The sequence below is a fragment of the Pseudomyrmex gracilis genome, unplaced genomic scaffold (genome assembly GCF_002006095.1).
Source record: "Pseudomyrmex gracilis isolate BER0280 unplaced genomic scaffold, ASM200609v1 scaffold_3, whole genome shotgun sequence".
NCBI classification, from domain to species: Eukaryota; Metazoa; Arthropoda; class Insecta; order Hymenoptera; family Formicidae; genus Pseudomyrmex; species Pseudomyrmex gracilis.
The window spans coordinates 729,857-751,426 of record NW_018020587.1 but is presented as its reverse complement, the minus strand read 5'-3'; the positions used below and the strand labels follow the sequence as shown (position 1 = coordinate 751,426).

At 35.2% G+C, this 21,570-nt stretch overlaps 2 protein-coding genes across 2 annotated transcripts; one reads left to right on the top strand and one right to left on the bottom strand.

Moving 5' to 3' along the window:
• Positions 1-370: 370 nt before the first annotated feature.
• On the bottom strand, positions 371-21,471 carry LOC109855546 (CAD protein). Its single transcript, XM_020429937.1, has 26 exons — positions 21,285-21,471; positions 19,877-20,015; positions 19,016-19,298; positions 18,582-18,898; positions 17,857-18,421; positions 17,525-17,758; positions 16,742-17,386; positions 16,114-16,666; positions 15,637-16,012; positions 15,046-15,472; positions 14,785-14,983; positions 14,526-14,677; positions 14,277-14,381; positions 7,042-7,287; positions 6,385-6,636; positions 5,221-5,385; positions 4,896-5,057; positions 4,579-4,750; positions 3,919-4,034; positions 2,617-3,052; positions 2,010-2,335; positions 1,763-1,904; positions 1,589-1,659; positions 1,324-1,502; positions 997-1,201; positions 371-890 (listed from the first exon to the last, which is right to left on the bottom strand). The coding sequence occupies exons 1-26, from the start codon at positions 21,403-21,405 to the stop codon at positions 693-695; spliced, it is 6,786 nt and encodes a 2,261-aa protein (XP_020285526.1). The 5' UTR covers positions 21,406-21,471; the 3' UTR covers positions 371-692.
• LOC109855550 lies at positions 7,712-14,081 on the top strand. The gene is made up of 4 exons (XM_020429951.1): positions 7,712-8,812; positions 9,896-10,197; positions 10,504-12,086; positions 12,286-14,081. Exons 1-4 carry the CDS (start codon positions 8,601-8,603, stop codon positions 13,252-13,254), a joined length of 3,066 nt encoding a protein of 1,021 aa, XP_020285540.1. The 5' UTR covers positions 7,712-8,600; the 3' UTR covers positions 13,255-14,081.
• Positions 21,472-21,570: the final 99 nt, after the last annotated feature.

Genomic DNA, 21,570 nt, shown 5'->3' with positions numbered 1-21,570 from the left:
CTGGCGTTTTTTATCCATGTTCTTGTTTAAAAACCAATCTTATTGTTAATAACATATTACACGCTGTTCACTTTGTCACAAAAGAAAATTCGCGGAACGCGTCTTCGGTTTATAAAAAAAAAAAAAAAACTATTGCAACGACGCGTGCAAAAAAAATTATAACAAAATAACATTATATATTATTAAATCATTATGCTAATATAACGTGTTATAGATCTCGTTTTGTGCATGCTTTCGATACATTTCGGAATTTCTAGGATGTGTTTGGAATTACTAAGATTATTATTTTTAAATTTATTAGTCATTAGGGATTTGTACAAAGGTAGATATGATTTCTTAAAAATTTGAAGATATCAGTAATGATATATATTACATAGGATTATTATCACATTTCTTATTTTATTTTTTCAATACAAAAATATGTCAAAAACAAAACTCTATAAAAACAGTTTGTCGTTATTAAGAACAATTTGTGAAAAATTTCAATATATCTATAATGCACTGTACGCAAATAGAAAAAACAATTGATCAAGCTAATCAGCTTGATGATTGGAATGTCAAATAGATATTCAGTTGAGCTCTCGCGAGCGCATCACAGTCTGATTGAAATGGCAAATGTTTTTTTTTTGGCTAACGTCATTGTCCTTTCTCAATAAGTGTTCTTGACCCACAGACGATCGAGTGGCCGCGAACTAGCTGCGTCCAAGGACCATAGTCAATAACGCCATGCGCACGTACACGCCGTTCTCGGCCTGTCGAAAGTATGCCGCCCTTGGATCGGTATCGAATTCAGGAGATATTTCGTTAACCCTTGGCAGTGGGTGAAGCACTGCCATTCTCCTTTTTGCGCGAGACATCAGTTGCGGTGTGACTATAAAGTGGCCACACATCTGCAATCGCACATCATATAAATATTTATATTAAAGAAAAGAAACAGAAAATAGCAAATTAAAATCGTAATGTACTAAATATATGACGTCCTTAAACATAACTTACTCGATCGTATTCTTCTTGCGTCTCGAAACGTTCGCGTTGAATTCGAGTCATATAAAGAACGTCGGTGTCAGGGAGAGCCTCCTCCAGGGTTGAGAATTTCTCTTGCGGAATGTGACGAGCGGTCACGTAATTGACGACATGTTCCGGCATACTGAGGCCAGGTGGACTCACATAACGAAGCTCCACATTGTACAAAGTCAGCAACCTGCGTTAAAATGCTTAATGAATGTCGCGTGTCAAAAAAAGAGAATATTATGAATTGGTTAATTTCTTATCAACTATATTAGACAACCGAAACATGAACCGAGATTTTTATTATATTCCAACCTTGCGAGGGAATGGACAGTCCTGCCGTGTTTCAAATCCCCGACCATCGTAATTGTAAGGCCGTTTACAGTTCCAAATTCGTCTCTGATCGTGAAAATGTCGAGTAACGCCTGCGTCGGATGTTCACCAATTCCGTCACCTGCGTTTATCATTGGTTTTCTACAGTGCACCGATGCTTTCTGAAAATAATTATTATCGATGTGTAGATTTAGAAAAAAGAATTTGTTCTTTGTGTCGTTATCATATTACATTTCACAATACTCACAGCTACCGCGCCTGGCTTTGGATGTCGAAGCACAACAACATCCGCGTATCCTGCCATAATTGCTACAGAATCTATAAAAACAATAACTTAATAACTCACTGAAAAAAACTACAAAGTAAAACAAAATAATTGGATAATTTTTAAGTTATCGTGTTTTTGTAAAATTTTACAAGCCTTCTAAAGTTTCGCCTTTCTTCACTGACGATGTGGAGCCATCCATGTGTATTACACGACCACCAAGACGTTCCATTGCAGCGGCAAAACTGCACGATGTTCTTGTGCTCACCTCGTAGAAAATGGACGCCATAATTTTTCCCTGATTACACATATATGATATTAGATGACGTTATTAAGAGAAAAAAATGGCGGTGTTGCATATATTTGAACCTCTCTCTCTCTCTCTCTCTCTTCATTTAATTACCCTCAAAATATGATCCAAAAGTCGGTCCTTTCTGATAGCATTCCGAAGAGTTTCCGCAAGATGAAGTACATCTTTCAGAATTTCTTTATCAAAAATGTCTACGGTAATAATATGACGACCGACTAAACTGTTGCTCGTGTGGCCAGCAGAAATTGGTGCGACAGAAGTTGCAAACAGATTCGGATTACTGTCACTTTTATATTTGGTTATAGCACTAAGCGGTACCGGTGAAATGGTCCTTTGAGAAGCCAGCGCTTTCGAATGTTCCCTTGCGTCAATGTGCGCAGACTTGTGCGACGCCAGTTGCAGAAGATGCGTAAACGACTCTGATAACATAGAAAAAAAAACAAAGTTATAATTTAATACGTTTTATATATAAAATAGAAAATCGTATATTAATCGTAATCCAGAGTATCTGCTTTGAAAGAAAAGATGAATATCAATCAAAGGACTTCAATTTTGTGAATATCTTATCACGTGAGATTAACTAGGTGACTACTGAAATTAATTTATAATCAAAGACTGGCTTGCAAGTTTAACAAAGCAAACAAACTTTTAAAAACATTTAGAATTCTCATATATTCATTGTTTTCATATTTCGATTTACCGCTTTGTTCGTCTTCATGCGAATCGATGACACGATCAACGTATATATTAGATTTCTCGGCGATGTAATTCGGTGACAAGAGACTTTCTTGTAAAGACAATGGTTTGTAGACAGTATCTGTAGGTTGAATAGATATTATCGGTGCGTGAAGTGTTGGCGGAACTTTTGTTTTGTATTTCACATCTCTGATGTCTTGACCAAATCCAGGATTGACCAGTACTTGTCCCTCGACGTAAGCGACTTCGCCTCTCAGAACCACTCTGTGCACTGAACCGCGAACTTTCATACCAGCGAAAGGTGTCCACTTTGATTTGCTGAACGGCATTGCTTCCGGAATGATCCATACATCGTCCAGATCGACTTCGACGTACGTGTTACGTTGATCGGGAACGTTAAAGATCCTCTTGGGATTCTTGTATAATTTGTCAATAATATCCTGCAATCAGTGTAATGAAAGTCCCAATATTATTCTCTCTTTCTCTCTCTCTCTCTCTCTCTCTCTCTCTCTCTCTCTCTCTCTCTCTCTCTCTCTCTCTCTCTCTCTCTCTCTCTCTCTCTCTCTNTCTCTCTCTCTCTCTCTCTCTCTCTCTCTCCCTCTCTCTCTCTCTCTCTTTCTCTCTCTCTGTTCGAATATATTATGTAATAATTTTTGCTAAAAAGTGACTTGTAACATATGCGCTTATATAAGATTAAGTAGTTGTTATATAAGACAATAGCACGTATATCTTTGTAAGAAACATTTGAAAAAAACACTTGGAACAATCTGTCTAGTGTTTAAACTACAATCAACAAGAGAGCGTTTTTCCCATTTTTACAATTAACGTTACAAGTGGATTTTCACACAATACTTATCTCGCAATGAAGATTTATCATCAGGAACAATAACGCTCATCTGTAATGGAGGAACTGATAAGCGTAAACACGTGATCGTGTTTAAACAAACCTCCATAAAGTTTCTTTCAGAATCCCGTTAACAGGAAATGAACTCGATAAACTACTCGATAAACTACTCGGTATCCTTCGGTTATTGTGAGAAAAATAAACAAGGAAAACATAAAATCTCTTCTAATTAGAAAATATTGTTTTTATAAATTTTCAATAGAGAACACGTACACACAATGTAACAAAATTTATTGCGATTAGTACGTCACGTCTGGGAGGATAAAAAACTTATCTTCGACGATCGAAATGACGTATATGTACAACATTTATAAGTTGGTATCGATTGCTTATCAAAATTCCATACTTGTTACGTCAGCCAAATGTTAATCAAAGTTTCAATAAACTGAGCAGAAAAAGTACCTCCATGGTCAGTCTTCCCTCATGCACAGCGTTTAGCAGCAGCGGTAGCATAGTTTCCAGGCCAGGAAATCCTGGCGGTGGTTTCTCTGAAGATTTCTCTTGTACTGTGTGCGGAGCTAGAATGTAAATTGAATAACAAAAATGATAAATTATTAGCTAAGTTTTTATTTGTCGAAACGTGTGTTTGTATGTGAAAACTCAATCGATTTCGAAACGATCTATTTCGCTTCTTGCTTCCTTTGTTAACTTAATATAAAAACACATAAATTGTATTGAGTAACGCGCGATCGCGTGGATTTCTCTTTAGAGAAATCGACTCTTTTATATTCATCGGATGAACAAGATATCGAATTTTTGAATTATCAAAACATTAGTTCTTATCGATATATCAAGTGCTTGTTATTTCTTGAAAACTTGCAAAAGTCCGATAATATCGGAATAAAAAGAATATTCATGTATGACTTAAAAGCAAAACAAAGAAGACGTTACACAAACACGGACCACATACGTTATTTTATTTTCGAATTATAGAATAATATTAGTTGTTATCGATTCGAAAGAGAGATACGGATGTTTTTATTTTACTTAAATTTAAATAATTTTTATAACTTGAGATTGCAATAAGATTAGTTATAAAACTAGTGAGATTGCTATATATACCATGATCAGTTGCGAAACAATCGATGATGTCTAAATTGTCCCAAAGAGCCTGCTGATCCTCTTTTGTTCCTAAAGTAGGTCTTACTTGATCTCTTCCAGGTCCTATCCTATCCAAATCATCCTGACAAAGGAACAAGTGGTGCGGACATACCTCGCACGTAACCGGCAATCCCTGTTTATTGGTAAAATGTTTTTAATTTAAATTTTATGTTTTAAAATAAATTTTTATATAAAAATAAATTTTTAGCAATTTATATATATACATTCTACGATTTGCACTTTAAATAATATATATATATATATATATATACTCTCACATGTTCCTTTGCCGCACGTATAATTTCTATCTCTTCTTTTCTCGCAACATGGCACACATGAATCGGCCTGCTGTGCAAACTCGCCAGGAGAAGAACTGCAGCTGTGGTTTGTCCTTCCGCGTGCACGCACAGAGGATATTTCTTAGGCCAGCTTTCGAAATGCTGAGAAAGCAATCGTACAAATTTCAAATATAAAGTTTGCACTTAAAAAATTTCGATACACGTACACACATTTTACTTGAAAATTTTCGTGTTATTTTTCAGTAAGAAATATATTTGCGTTTGACATATCGTTCTTTCTATATTGCACAATCTTTCCGTTTACCTTAATCCAAACTGTAAGATCGGTGAGGCGAAGTGTTGTAAATGTTTCGTTCAAGTACATCTTTAAAGCGGCTGCGGATGGCGCTATTTCTCGCGCGAGATTGTAATTGTCCGAAGAAGCACCGACAAAGAGTGCGTAATCGCATCGCGAGCCAGCTTCAGCTTGCTATTCAAATAAATAATTACATTGCATTATTATAATTTATTTACGCTAAAATTAATTTTAATCAACCTTAGCACGTATAAAAATAAACGTACACGTGTTTAATTGTAATTTTGGATTGGAAGAAATATGAAAGGAATCTTAATACGGGAGAAATCTTAATTGTCAACTTCAACATATCTCTAGAAGAATCTACATCGCGCGGGTTGATAAATAAGTACGTGTATAAGTATGTTTTTTAAATATAAAGAACAAAACTTAAGCCTAAGATAAAAGACGTCACTTTTCAAACTATGTTATCACACGATATCACATTGTTGAGACCAATCTCGCTAGTTGCAGCAATCTCAATTTTTATAATTACGTGATTGCTCGATTTCTGATTATCATTTTGTCACTAAAACGCGTGAGGCACGTGAGCCTCGCGAGTCGATCAAACTGGCACGTAAAAATAAAACTATAATAATAAAAATTATAGTCACATAAAAATAAAGTCGATAATGAAAATAATTTCAAAATTACTAATTTTAAGACTCGTAAAATTTACATTTGTAAACAATATAGAAAGTTTTTGTATCTTTTAGTCTAATATACTTAAATATTACAACGTGAAAAATCTCAACCGTTACATTCAACATTTTGATACGAGACTAACAGTTGGTTTAGTAGATAAGAGAGTAGATATATATGAAGTGTCCACACAAGATTAATCAAAAGATCTAGCTAATTTGCACCTTGATTAAAATAAAACAAGATTAAAGTTTCTGTACATTCGCACCGAAGTTTCTATATGTATATATATGCATACAAACTAAAAAAACCTTTTCAAGCACTTCTTGACACTCGTTATTATAAAATGTATATTCTTTTTTGTACTTCTTATGAATAAACATTTATATTTTATTCAATATAAAAATAGTTGTGCACAACATAGTTACTTGACGTATTATTATGATGAAATATTAGAAAAAGTTTGATGAATTGATCAATATAAGTTCTTACCTCTTTGGCTATGGCAAAAGTCTGATGATCGACAACCGCAGGATTTGTATTCGGCATCGCAAAAATTGTTGTGATACCTCCGGCGAGTGCAGCCGCAGTACATGATGCAAAATCCTCTTTGTAAGTTGCACCAGGATCACGCGTATGTACATGCACGTCGATGAAACCGGGTAGCCTAATCATTTTGCGCGATGACATGCAGTCAGTATGCGTTTTCATACGTGGTGCTTTACCACCAACCATTCTCATTGCCTATAGAAAATAATATATAAACTCGTATGCAGGCAATTCTCATTAACATTTTTCACCTTACGTCATCATATAATTTCATCAATAATGTAAGAATACATCCCAAAATGAACTTTGTATCTTTATCATATATTATCATCAAATATTGAATTTATATAAGCAAAAATGACTAATAATCTTATTTTATCGGAAGCGATCTTTGATCATTGACGTGCGAATGATAAAAATGTAGTTGCAAATATAAAAAAGTAACATTCTATCTACTCTTTCAATATATTAATTAATAATTTGTAGCTATATTATTTATTAAAAAACCACTGCTAAGTCAGTTGACTAACAATTTACATCTTTTTCCTTTGTTTAATTTAATAACGTGATATTTTTGTAAGCTCAAAGTTGGATATTTACTTCGACTAAAAGTTTAGCGCATTTAACATCCGTAACCAGAGGTACGGAATAATCAACTGCTAATCTTCTGGTTTGATATCCATGTGTCATGAAGTTAACACGACGAGCACCACCGTTTCTCATCGGCAAGTTGATAACAAGATCAAATTGCTTCTTCGATAAAAAGTGAGCGAGATGTTCGAGTTCACTCAGAGTGGAGTTCTCATTCACAGCAATGTTTTCAAATGTCCATCTCACCGATTCTACCTGCAATATCAAAAATGTATTGCAAAGTATTTCATACACTGCAATATATATGTATGCTTTATATTTAATAAATATAATTAATGGCTTATAAAAATATTATATTACTCATTAGTATTTATTATTTTTAATAATCTCATATTAAATAGAAGTGTATTTGCAAATACGCGGTATATCTTTTAGAAAAAAATTTATATAATTCAAATTTGAACATTTATCTCTATATCACTGAGATCATCAAAATAGATAAGATAATAATTATTCGTTTATCGGAATATTTTGAACGAGACCTTGAATTACTACAACCTACATCTCTCTTTCATCTTACGAAGGAGAACAAATTGCTTTCAAATGTGATCGGAGCTACGTTGAGAAACAACGCATTTATCTATTCGCGTACGTTGCATGGCGGAATCAATCTGCAATTTTTCACCTCGATAGGAACTTAATGTACAGATTAGATAAAACGTTTTTATCCGTGTTATTGTTATATGTGTGACATCAGAAGGATTGAATGTTACTTGTAAAATCATGACCACAATTCTGCAAAACGTGATATTGTACCGGAATTTGATTGTACTTCTGGAGATCTACAAACGATAACTCATCATTATTTCTAAACTCCTATAACTTTTATTATGTTAATAAAAAATATTTCTTATCCGCGCAACACAGCAAGTGGTCATTTCGGCAATGCCTGTTGCATGCACATATCAGACAATAAGACAATCTGATAGTATGTACCAAAGAAAGATTACATAAAGCTTACATTTTTGTTAAGCAATTGCTGTAATTTGTTATAAATTGAGACATTCAGTGTTTCATTAATCTCTTAATTTTTTAATAATGATCTTGTCATACATTGTCTATAATTCTACGTAATTGTCCAGACCAGTGTGGTAAGATTGGTGCAAAACTGGACACCAACGAACATTTACCGAAACATCAGAGCTTTATCGTAATGACAGCAGCGCGATCTCTCATAAGCATTTTGCCAAGCTTGTTTGATAGCGAGCGGCCAATTAAAAGCATCGTCCGCGATAACGATAGCTATTTATCAATATCGACACCCCGCGGAAAGACTACTTGATTCACCGATCGCTCGACGTGTCCTTTCGCGCGTGCACGTACAATGTTACGACGTCGATCTTGTTGACCTTGAGTGACCCAGGATGATGAAGTGTTAGTGATTTAGTGGTGATTCCGAAGTGACTTTTATAGTGAATTCCGCGATTTTGTGAACGCGGTTCACACGTGGAGAAGTGTCCACGTGACCGTATCAATTGCGCGTATTTTGTCATTGGGCGGAAAGAAAGATGGGACTGATAAAATCGAGGCCCGGAAACGTCCAAAATCCTAAGAAAAGAAAGAAACCTAAACATAAAAAGGACATTACATCCAGCCAACAAGTGGATGACTACGAAGATTACGAGTTGAGGGTGCTTAAAAGAACCATCGCGAGATATCCCGAGAGATTTATACTGAACAATCTCATGATGTGCATCCAGTTCTTTGAAAATTTTGAGGAGTAAGATTAATACTGTTGATAAGATTTATTTGCAAAATCGTGAGAGTTCAATAAAGCGTTGATTTTGGACGCTTAGAAGCTTTCAAGTGATGTAACATTAACGTAATAAACAGTAGAAGCGCTCTTTTAATGATAAAGAGATTGCGCAAGATAATGCTCACACATAACGTCCATTAAACGTTCACTGAACGTCCATAACTCCATGTGACGTTTAATGAACATTTAACGGAAATTTGTAAAGAATTCTATTTTGTGTGAGTAGAAGTTTAAATAAATAAATATATATATATATATGTGTGTGTGTGTTTTTTTGTTATATACATATTTATTTATATTTATATTTTTGTTTGTTTTATTTATCCACTCATATCTAATTCGTTAAACTAAGTTTTTTTGTTAATAGAGAAGGTCTAATAGTAAACTACTAATGACGACTTATTTATAGAGAATGATTATATTATCAATATCATATACGTTCGAAAATTGTTTAAGAAGAGACGCGAGAATTACTTTGTTGATTACGTATTGATTGAAGAAATACCGTTTGATACTGTTCGTTTTGACTTAATCTAATCTACGAATCTGCATCACACATGTAAAAAAATATTCTTTAAAGCGATAAGAGCGAGGTTAGAGGAAGCAGTATTAAATTCTTTACATTGTTCCTTTATTTTGTGATCGCTAATTTAATTGATCATTTATCGAGATAATTAATTATACTGGACGTCAAACAAGAGAGTTTTACGATCATAACAAATAAGATAAAACACAGGAAGAGTATTAAATGATAAAACACAGGAAGAGTATTATATGTCAAATGTTTAAATTAATATTTAAATGTTAGATCGCGGAAAGATTAATTCAAATGTCATTATAATATGATGTTCTTCATACGCACACACATATATTAAAAACTTAGAGAAAAATTAATGAAATATTAATTTTTTTATTTTTTTAATGTTGTCACACTAAAATCAAATTCCGATAATAAAACTATACATATATAGATGTAATTAGTTACATTAATATAACAGATTATATGAGATTAAAATTGTACAAAAGTTTTTGTTGAATTTTTTTCAGAGATATGAATCGCATAAAAGAAACTCTAGCATCAGCTTACGAGGACAAACTAAATAAAATGTTGCCTCCTTCAAAACACGTTCTGTTACCGGACGTTCTTCAGAAGTATATCGCGCGCAATATCGACTTCACTTCGAAGAGACAGACCGGTGAACCTGTTATCGAACCGCTGCAACCTATTCGCATGTATATTGTACATGACAATATTGAAGTTACAGAACAATATTATTTACCGGAATACAGTAGTCTAAATAGCGGAGTTACATACAGCATGATGGTTCAACCGATCGAAAACCAACCAGGTGAAAAAAATTTGTTCTAAAAATTAAATTATTATTTATTATCAATAATTGTTAATTATTTGACATTTATTAGTTCTTTAAATTATGAATTATTTGCTTATTTTTCCTATTTATTTTATAAACTTTGATTTTCCTCCCACTTGCTTTTCTTTCTGCAATGCGTTCTTTATTTGTTTTGAAGTAAATTATCTGTAAATAAATGCTAATGTTGTGTGAATTTTAAATATAAAGAAGAGAGAGAGAGAGAGAGAGAGAAAGAGATAACGTTTTCTTATTGCGAAATAAGATATATTATTTTGTTATCAGGATATGTTCGACTGCGATGTCTCGATGAAACACCGTACATGAAAAATATTAATCCTTCATCGACAACGGACAGTACATACGATGGCGATGACGAACTTTATGATCAAAATACAAACACAAAATTTCTTCAACAAATCAAGAAAAACGATCGTTCGGGTTATTCGAAGTTTGGCGCGAAATCTTCGTCCATTTTGCAAGATAACGAGACGATATACGAGGATCAAGCATACATCTCGCGTGGAAATCTTCACGGAAGCCGAATCATTTGTGACACGTCGTCTTCGACGTCGAAAGCAATTTGCGAAGAAATCAATTCAAGTTCCGGTTATAATAGTGACAGTTCTAACTACCTTTACAATAAAACGACTACGGATACGTCGAGAAAAGTTTGTTCGACAAACATTCCATCGGATTGTTTCAAAGAAGTGCGTATCAACAGTGAAGGTAAAATTTATTCGAGAGAGAAGCTGAACAGAAAACCGCAGAACAGCAAGCAGTTTCATCTCATAATGGCCGACAGACAATACGATAGCAACGTTTTTTTTATGAGCAGCAAGATGTTCATGAATTACTTCGTCCGTCTTTTCATAGATCAGCTAGCGGAATCGCTGAGTTTTAAAAAACAGAAAGATGGATTGGATTTTGTGGAAAATTCAGTGATTCATTGCTACAAGATGTTAGAGTCGCACATTCCCAAACAACGCAGGATCGACTCTTACGAGATCACACCGACGATCTGGCTACAATGGCCGGAATTCGCCCAGGAATGGTTATATCGGCCGAGAAGTACTTGGCCCAATGAAAACGACGTTAACAAAATAAAAGATTTCGGTTGTTACATAATACCTGAAAACTCTCTGCCAAAGCAAAACAACTCATCGTCGAGTAGATTGCAAAATCAAACTACAAAAAAGAATATTTATCAAGAAATCGAATGGCAGTTGGCATTTCCGGCCGCGGAGCGATATCTGGAGACCTGCATGACGCACTCACAAGTGCAAGTGTACCTGATCGCGCTAATGCTTCACAAAACCTTCTTAAGACCGGTGCAAGAGAGGATATATGGTCTGACGATCAATCATATCAGAAACAAATTGTTCTGGCTGATCGAGGAGAATGACAGACCGTCCTCGTGGCCCGACAATAGGACAGGAGATTGTCTAATCAAACTACTAAAGAGTCTCTACGACTGCATCAGTCAGACCGAGCCGATTCTGGAGGACTACTTTGTTCATAACAAAAATATGTTTCAACAGATATCAAACGCTTATCTGTTGCATAGCCAGAAACAGCTGAAGAGAATAATCGAGAATCCGGTGATGTATGTGTTCAACACGTTGGAGTACATTAACTATAGAGACCAGTTCTTTCCGAAGTTAGATCTTGAGTATCTACTGAAGATATTAACAAATCCGGGTCTGAGCATTCAAGTGCCGACGCAGAGAAAGCCGATCGAGAGAGAGAAGTACGAAAAGACCGGCGGATTGTGGAGCGAAACGAAAAAGAGTCCGCAGATCTATTGGCGAGTGAACGCAAACCGAACAGTGACCACGCGCGCCACAGACAATATCGTCGAGATCTCGGTAAGTTCCTCAAGCGATAAGATTGTTATCGATTCGTTCGCAATGAGCGAGCCGGTGCGGCACATCAGTTAACCGGACAGAAAGTGCGAAGTCAATCCGTGATGCCATACTTCCCAACGAATCTAATCTTATCGTCCTTTTGTTTTGCGATTAGTGGATCAAGAGTCACGGCTAACTCATTCGCGTTTTTCTTTTCCAGGAACGATGCGCCGATTTGGAGGGGCCAAGGCTGGCCAAGCTGTTAGAGTTCTTTGTCAGACATTTCATAAAAATGGCGGACTACTGTCACAGGTATCGTGCTTATTCGCAAAAAATGGTTTATCTTGATCAAGCAGATCGACTCTCGATCATCCTATCGGAGCAGAATGACAGGTACATAGACGACGCTAAAGCTTATCGCGACAAAATTAAGGCTCTGAGGAAGAGAGAAAAAGCAACGAATTCAACGGTGAGATTACAAAACGAACTGCCGAAAACACCGAAGAGAAACATATTGGGACCGATATTTGCCGGCAACTTGAAAGATCGTTTCACGCCACACGTTGCAGAAGTTCATGTAAAACCGTCGAAGGACGAACAATCACATTCTAGTCGTGAAGATTACGCGGATAACAAGATCGCGAAAGCAAAGAATGCGACCGCTAGTTCGTATGACAAAAATCCGTACACGGGAAATCCTGTATCGACGGACCAAAGTGACGACGATGAATATAGAAAAAATCCTATGTCAATGAGAAGCAAAAGTGACGATGATCTATATCCGAGACGTTCTATATCGAAGAATCAAGATAACGAAAATTCATACAAGAGAAGTCCAACATCGATGAGTAAAAGTAACGAAGATCTATGTACAGGAAATTCTAGTTCATATGACAAAGATACGTACACGGGAAATCCTATATCGACGGACCAAAGTGACGACGATGAATATAAGAGAAATCCTATGTTGATGAGGAGCAAAAGTGACGATGATCTATATCCGAGACGTTCTATATCGAAAAACCGGGATAACGAAACTCCATACAGAAAAAATCCAACATCAATGAGTAAAAGTGACAAAGGACATTCTATATCAACGGACCAAAGTGACGACTCGGCCTCGGGTATATCGATAACGCAAAAAGTGGTTTCTTTAACGGACAATTTAACAGAAACGACATATATATGATGTATGTCTTTGTTAAAAATAAAATGTAGATGAGATCTGTTGCGATGTATAAGATATAGGAATGTTTATGTTTTCGACAAACAAACATTGAAACGATTACATTGAAAACGAAATTGATTTTGAGAAACGATAATAAATTTGAGAAGAGGTCTCCCTGATATTTAGTTGATTTTAAAATAAAAGATGAAGAAAAATGATAAATTTTTAGCAAGTATTTTTAAGGAAGACTGAATGTGTTTACTGCCTTGCGCGAGTTGTCGATATTCGATTATCGCGTTATGCAAAAGCGAACAGAGTGATTTTTTTAGCAGTTTAGTAAAATAAATTATGAAATATTGCCGCAGTTAGATTAAAACTAGTAGAGTAAAATAGCAATATTGTAAAATACTTTGTAAGTATATTTAAAACAGTAGAATTACACATAGAACATATTTCGAGAAGAGAGGGAAATATTTTGTTTTTTTGGGGGGAAATATATAAATACATATAAATTTATTAATTTAAATAACGTCACCGTATTTATATTTTAAAAAAAGATATCTGTTAGATATTTTCCTCTTTTCTTGAATCTTTCATATTCCTGTGCGCCAATGAAATTCAAGCATATAAATCTCTAATATCGCTATCTTTCATCTTTTATCATTGATCTATCTTTTGCATCTACTTATTATTTCGTTTATTAAATGCTTGTCACGATTAAACACGATATCTTTTTAATGAAATATTTATATTATAAGTCACGCACATTATCGTCAAAAAATTGATCTAATATATATTACATAATATCGCGCTTCATCATTTTATAATTTAAAATTGTAAAATTTTATTTCAGACTCAAAAATATGAATTAAGTTTTATGAAAGCATTTGTCAAAAATATTTTTTCTTAAAAATCATATCTTTGTAAATACATTGTGTACATAATTATTCGTTTTGTGTACGTGATTGTCATACTTATAAATATATTAATATTGTATTTTAACCAATATTAACAATCAATAAATATATTTGTTTTTTACTTACCTCGATTCCATGCTCAGTATAAAAATCAGCAGTACCCATACTAGCATACAGTTTATAACCCATGTTCTTCAAGTTTCTGATGGATTCAAGTAATTCCATTTTGTGCTAAAAACAATTGTTTTTATTTGTATATTTACTTTGTTGTTAAAAGAAAAACGCATATAATTTTCAAACTTTTAGAAAACATGAAGCATATTATAAATTTATTCTTTTTATAAAAAAGCGATGTGTCTCAATATTTATAATTACCTTGAAACTTCCTATGGAAAGCAAAATACCTCTTTGAGGTATATGAAAACCAGTACTTAACATACCCTTAAGGTAAGCTTCATATCGGTTTTCACCGAAACAAGCTACTTCTCCAGTAGATACCATTTCCACACCCAGCATCACATCAGCGCCTTTAATTAAAGCACACAATAGTATAAACACATAACATAAATAGAATTTTTTAAATTACAAAAACATGCTCATTAGTAAATGTATTAAACATTGATAACATTCTTACCGGCAAGACGAGAGAATGAAAATTGTGGTACTTTTACTCCAACTTTTCCACATCCAGCTAAAACATCTACAGGTTCAACTACTTCACCGACAATTAGACGAGTGGCTGTTGCGACAAAGTCGTGATCTAAAGTTTTTGAGACAAAAGGAAAAGATCTGGATACTCGCACGTTGCACTCGATTACCTTTAACTCATTGTCCTGCGAAAAATAATACGATAATTTAAAAATCAACACGTTTTCGAATAAACTGCAATATTTACTTTTGCAATCAGCTGCATGTTGAAAGGACCAGTGACACACAGAGACAACGCTATTGCTTTCGAAATGCTCTTTATCTTTGCCAGAGTTTGCTCATTGATGTCCTGCGGTGGTGTTACTAAGGTAGCATCGCCTGAATGAACTCCAGCATTCTCCACATGTTCGGACACAGCCATGCACAAGATAATTCCTTCGTAAGCCACGGCATCAACGTCGATTTCCTTCGCTTCGAGAATAAACTTTGATATTACAACGGGATGCTCTTTGCTAACTTCGCTCGCACTTTTTAAATAAGATTCGAGATCCTGATTTGAGTGCGCGACGTTCATCGCCGCTCCGCTCAATACGTACGAAGGCCGTACGAGACACGGATAGCCGACTTCTTCACAAAACTCAATGGCGGATTTCAAGTTTGTCAATTCCTTCCACCTAAAATGTAACACCAAAAGTGCAGCAAAGAGAAAGCAAGAGATATAAGTGTGTTATCGATTTATATATTTTTATATATTTTATAATACATATATTTATATTACTTTATTTTTTATATATTTTTTATATATTTTATTTTATATTCGTATATATTTGATAAATACCTTGGCTGCGATATTGCGATGTTATCGAGCATACGGCTGAATTTGAAACGATTTTCAGCATTATCGACAGACTCCGGTGAAGTCCCGAGGATACGGGCCTGTTGTCTATGTAGATCCATGGCAATATTGTTAGGTAACTGCCCACCCATGGACAATATGATACCTTCAGGACACTCACAATCATATATGTCCATCACGACCTCGAAAGAAATCTCCTCGAAGTACAGCCTATCGCTCATATCATAGTCTGTGCTGACTGTTTCTGGATTGTAATTCACCATGATGGTTTTGCGTCCGAGATTTCGCAATTCGCGCAGACAACTTACGGCGCACCAATCAAACTCCACTGAACTACCGATTCTATATACACCGGAACCTGAACAAAAATATTATGTGTCATATTTACGTATTTAAAAATACGTACATTTATTATTTCAATACAATATATAGCGATAAGAATTCACGAAGACGCTGTACCTATGACCATCGTATATCCACCAGAAAATTCCATATCGTGAGTAATGCCATTGTACGTGAGATAAAGGTAGTTTGTGGTGGCCGGCCACTCAGCGGCCACCGTGTCAATTTGCTTGACCATGGGTCGGATGAAATTCTCCTGTCTCTGTATTCTAACACCTAATTCGGAGCACTTCACCAAGGCGGCGATCTGTTTGTCCGAGAAGCCGATCTGTTTCGCGCCCAGTAATAATTCGCGCGTGAGCTTCGTATGATCGATATTCTCCAAGAGCGAATAATAATCAATAATATTCTTCATCTTCTTGAGGAACCAGCGGTCTATTTTGGTGAGCTCGTACAATCGATCGATCGTATAACCAGCCTTAATTGAAGCTGCGAGAACGAACATTCTCTTGTCGGTTGGTTTTTCCAGTTCCTCGTCATCGATCACCTTCACGTACGGATCGAAACCATTTACGTTCTCGTTAACCATTCTGAGTGCTTTTTGAAAAGCTTCCTCAAATTTTCGACCAATTGCCATTACTTCGCCCACACTTTTCATGGAACTGCCAATCTGCAAGAAAAGTTTTTTTTAAATTGAGATTTTGAAACATATTAAAAAGAGCAATTAAATTGAAGTATCTCGTACCTTTGTGCTGACGCGATGGAATTTGCTCAGATCCCATCTTGGTATCTTGACCACGCAGTAATCAAGACTTGGCTCGAAGCAAGCCGTCGTTTCTCCAGTGACAGAATTACGAATATCCGACAGGCGTATTCCAAGCGCCAGTTTAGCAGCGACATAAGCCAAAGGATAACCGGTGGCTTTGCTGGCTAAAGCTGAACTTCTGCTTAATCTCGCGTTCACTTCAATGATGTAATATTCCTCGGACGAAGGATTCAACGCGTATTGAATGTTACATTCTCCAACGATGCCGAAATGCCTGATGACCTTAATCGCGGTGGTTCGTAGCATGTTGTACTCTTTATTCGATAGAGTCTGACTCGGCGCGACCACGATCGACTCGCCGGTGTGGATACCAAGAGGATCAACATTTTCCATGTTGCACACAGTAATGCAATTGTCATATGCGTCGCGTACGACTTCGTATTCAACCTCCTTCCAACCCTTCAGAGATTTATCGATGATCAATTGGCTGGAGTGAGCAAATGCTTGTTGCGAAAGTGTCCTTAGTTCTTCTTCTGTATTAGCAAAACCTGATCCAAGACCACCAAGTGAGAACGCAGCGCGCGCCATTACGGGATATCCTAGCTTGTTAGCAGCTTCTAAGGCCTGTTCAGAAAGAAATTTATTTATAGAAATAATAACAATAACACATTAATGTTGAAAAAAATCTTGATTTTAATCTTAAACTATTGTTTTTAGGCCTAAAAGTGAACAATGAATTAACTTACAAAAATAAAAAGTTACCTCTTGAACGGAATATACAGCGGCACTTGGTGCAACTTTTTCATTTATCTCGCTAATACGATCCGCGAACAGCTTTCTGTCTTCAGTTTGTATAATAGATTCAATTGGTGTTCCTAGAATTCTAATATTGTACTTTGTGAATACACCGTTCTTCTCAAGTTCCACGCCACAGTTAAGAGCGGTTTGTCCGCCGAATGTTAATAGTACGCCGTCCGGTCTCTCTGATTGTATTACCTAAAATAAATAATTGATAAAGTTATTTCAATATAGGAAAGATTATAGTAATTATTGCAATGTTATTAATTATACAAGCTACAAAGCAGTGAGTTCACCTGCTCAACATATTCCGGTGTAATCGGCAAAAAGTACACTTTGTCGGCCATGCCTTTTGACGTCTGTACCGTGGCAATGTTGGGATTGATCAAAAGAGTCTGTATCGATTCTTCTTTCAACGCTTTAATGGCTTGCGAGCCCGAATAATCAAATTCTCCCGCCTGACCGATACTGAGTCCTCCCGAGCCTAAAATCAATACTTTTTTCGGCTGCTCAGTTACAATTGGAATTAAAGGCGTATAGGCCAGTTTCTGAGCAATTCTGTCCTTTATCGAGATTCGAGAACCCTCGACTTCGGCCTTTACACTTTCCAGAAATACATCAAAGAGACATTCGAGATCTTCAGGTCCTGCTGTGTGTTCCGGATGAAATTGAACAGAAAAATACGGCAAATTAGAGTGAACTAAGCCCTCGTTGCTGTTGTCGTTGGTGTTAGTGAAGAGCACTTCCCAATCAGGTGGCAACATAACTGTATCGACGCAAAATCCGTGATTCTGCGAGGTCATGTAGCAACGTCCGGTGCCATGATGCGTCACGGTTTGATTGTGACCTCTATTGCCGTATCTGAAAGTAAACACATCGCCTGTAATGTTGAGCTATTGTAACTTGTGTTTACACAGAATCAAAATATATTTAAAAAATGATCAGTATAAGGGTCAAGAACTGGATGTACGTGCAAAATATTTTTACGCGAAATTTATTTACACACATGCGTAACACCTACTTCATTTTATATGTCTCACAATAAGCAGCTATGGATAGCAGTTGATGCCCAAGACATATGCCAAAGATAGGTCTTTTCTTGTTTTGTGCAATGACTTTCCGGATGTTTTCTATGGTTGTTGTGCACAGAGTGGGATCACCCGGACCGTTGCTAAGAAATAAACCTTCGAACTGCATATTTGTGAAATCATAGTTCCACGGTACAACGTCTATACGAGCACCGCGTTTTAATAGGCATCTTAATTGATTGTTTTTCAATCCGCAGTCAACTACGCATATATGAGGAGATCCGGCTGGATTGTACGTAGTTGTTTTTGTCTGAAAGAGTAAGATGCAATTACGTAATAATTATAAAAAGATTTTAAAAAATCGCAGAACATTAAATAAATTTCTTGTCCTTAACTACAGAAATATAGAAAAAAGTAATATTTTTACTTGAGAGACTTCCGCAACGAGATTTCTTTTGTTGGGATCTTCTATAAGAGGCATTACAGACAGAGTGTTCGACGATGGTTTTCCAAACCCTATCTTTCCCAAAATCGAACCTTTTTCCCGGATAATCTTTGTTAATGCTCGTGTGTCAATGTCGCAAATTCCGGGTATATTTTGTTCCTTCATCCATTTAGATAATGTCTTGATATTGCGCCAGTGACTGGGATAATCACACACTTCGCCTACGACAAGTCCTGCGACCCAAATGCGACGAGATTCAAACCAACTGCAATGTTAATTGTTAAATTGAATATTTTATTAATTTCTTTATATATCTTTATATATAGATTTATATATATAAATATTATAAAAATTTTCAAATCAAAGATTTTGTATGTAAATATAATACAAAAAATATTATCTTTTTGTTTTAAAAAATAATAGTTTTATTTATTTTAAAATGATATTTTTATTTTGATATAAATCAGTCATTTTATTGGCAGTAATTTGCTGCCACTCTGCTGGCTTTGCGTCAATTGCTGCCAATTTACGACATTGAGTTTGTTGAGTGTATATATACTTATTTAAAAGATCTCCATTTATAGTTATTTTTTATTTACATTTATCATTTACAGTGTTTTGTATCTCGTATTTTACATAATTATAAGTATAAAAACGTGTTTTATATATATATTCAATGCAATTTACTCATACACACACTCTCTCTCTCTCTCTTTTTTCTTTTTCTCTTTCTCTTTGCAAGCTATATAACAGTTAATTTGCTCAATTCACATGCAACTGTTAAAGATTGCAATACTATTACTGTGTACATTCGTTGAGTTAAGTCTTGTTGCAACCACTTACCGAGGTAGGTCATATTGGTCCTTTTCATCATTGAAAACACCATAATTTCCAATCAGCGGATATGTAAGCACCAAAATTTGAGCATGATAAGAAGGATCGGTAAGTGATTCCGGATAACCGACCATACCAGTCTGGAAGACTGGAAAAATATAACAATTTAGGAAAAAAATAAATTAAGAGCAGATGTATCTTATACGTAGTAAATATATAGTATATATTTTATAACAGATATATTTGAAATGATAAAATCGGCAAATATATAAAATATTTAATATTAACAAAGAAGGTCAATACACAAACAATTAATTGTTCCTATTCTCATCTCAGAAATTTTTTCCAAAGCATTTATTACGGCACTGTCATGCTAATTTCATACGTTAGACTTTATGACGATTCGCGTCTGTTGAAGTTACCATGCGATGTATAATCGAGTGTGTGAGGATTTATACGTGAAATCTTATTACATGTGTGCAATCATTCAGCATCAGAAATTTACATCAATTATTTTTGTTACTCTCTAAGAGATATTAAATATCAGGTTTGTTTTAAAAGACTCGCTACTCTTTTTTTCATATGAAGTATATTTACATGTCATATTGTAATTTATCATATTAATTTATAAAATCCAGTGAAATCTAACCAAGAACATGACGAAATACCCGCACCTACTACTTTCGTAACATAATTATTCGTAAGGCTTATCATCGGCAACCGGTAGCTCGAAAGAAAACAACAAATGTAAAAATAGTAACCTTAGCTTAAGTATCGGAAATATATATTATAAACAACATAATTTAAAATTAAAGCAGAGAGAGTACTAATTTTGGCAGTTATAAAATTATTAAAAAATTGTTTGATAACTATTCTCGAGAAGAAAAAGTTATAACTAAATTCTTATTATTTTAATAATTAATTTTAGTTATCTTTAGTTACTTTGAGCAATTTAACAAATAACTTGTCTCTAAAAGCATTCATGTCATTATAAAATATATAATTATATTTTTTGACACCTAGATCAGATTTAATTCTGATAATACAGTTTGGTAGCAATCTTCTTTCATAAAGTAGGTTTTAATTAATAATCGTGTTGCGATATTTTCCGGCATTTAAAGAATTTAAATTTTTTTACACATTCTACTCTTTAAACGATATTCAAAATAAACTCGCAAAGTGATAGAATAGTGAAAGCGGAACGTTCAAGTCGTACAAGATCTACATAAAAAATTAATATCAGTAATACGTCGCTATGCGATATCGATAGTCTTTATCATCTAAAATAAAAGAGACAACACATGGTACGCCTCGTGCGTTCGTTGCGGAAGTTGATTCAGAAAGCGTGCACGTGTACGTATATGTTCACATCTCTAACCCGTGAGAAACATGTGTTCGATTCGATTTACGAACTCACCGATTTCACCGTCGATCGATACATCAGCGCCGAAAGATTTTCCAAAAAAGATACTACCATCTTCTAAAAGAAGATAAGTATTAGTTGCTTGATTAAATTCGGAGGCTGTACAGCCGGACATATTTTATAATTTTTTCTCCGCGTCTTTCTCATACACGTGCTTCGACACACACTGCTTGCGTCGCAAACCAGTCGAGCCTATAAAAGAGTCCAAAGCCGTGCGCATTGTGAGAGTCGAGAACGTCGTTTACGACCAATTGGCGTGCAACATTCCCGCTTTGTTGCG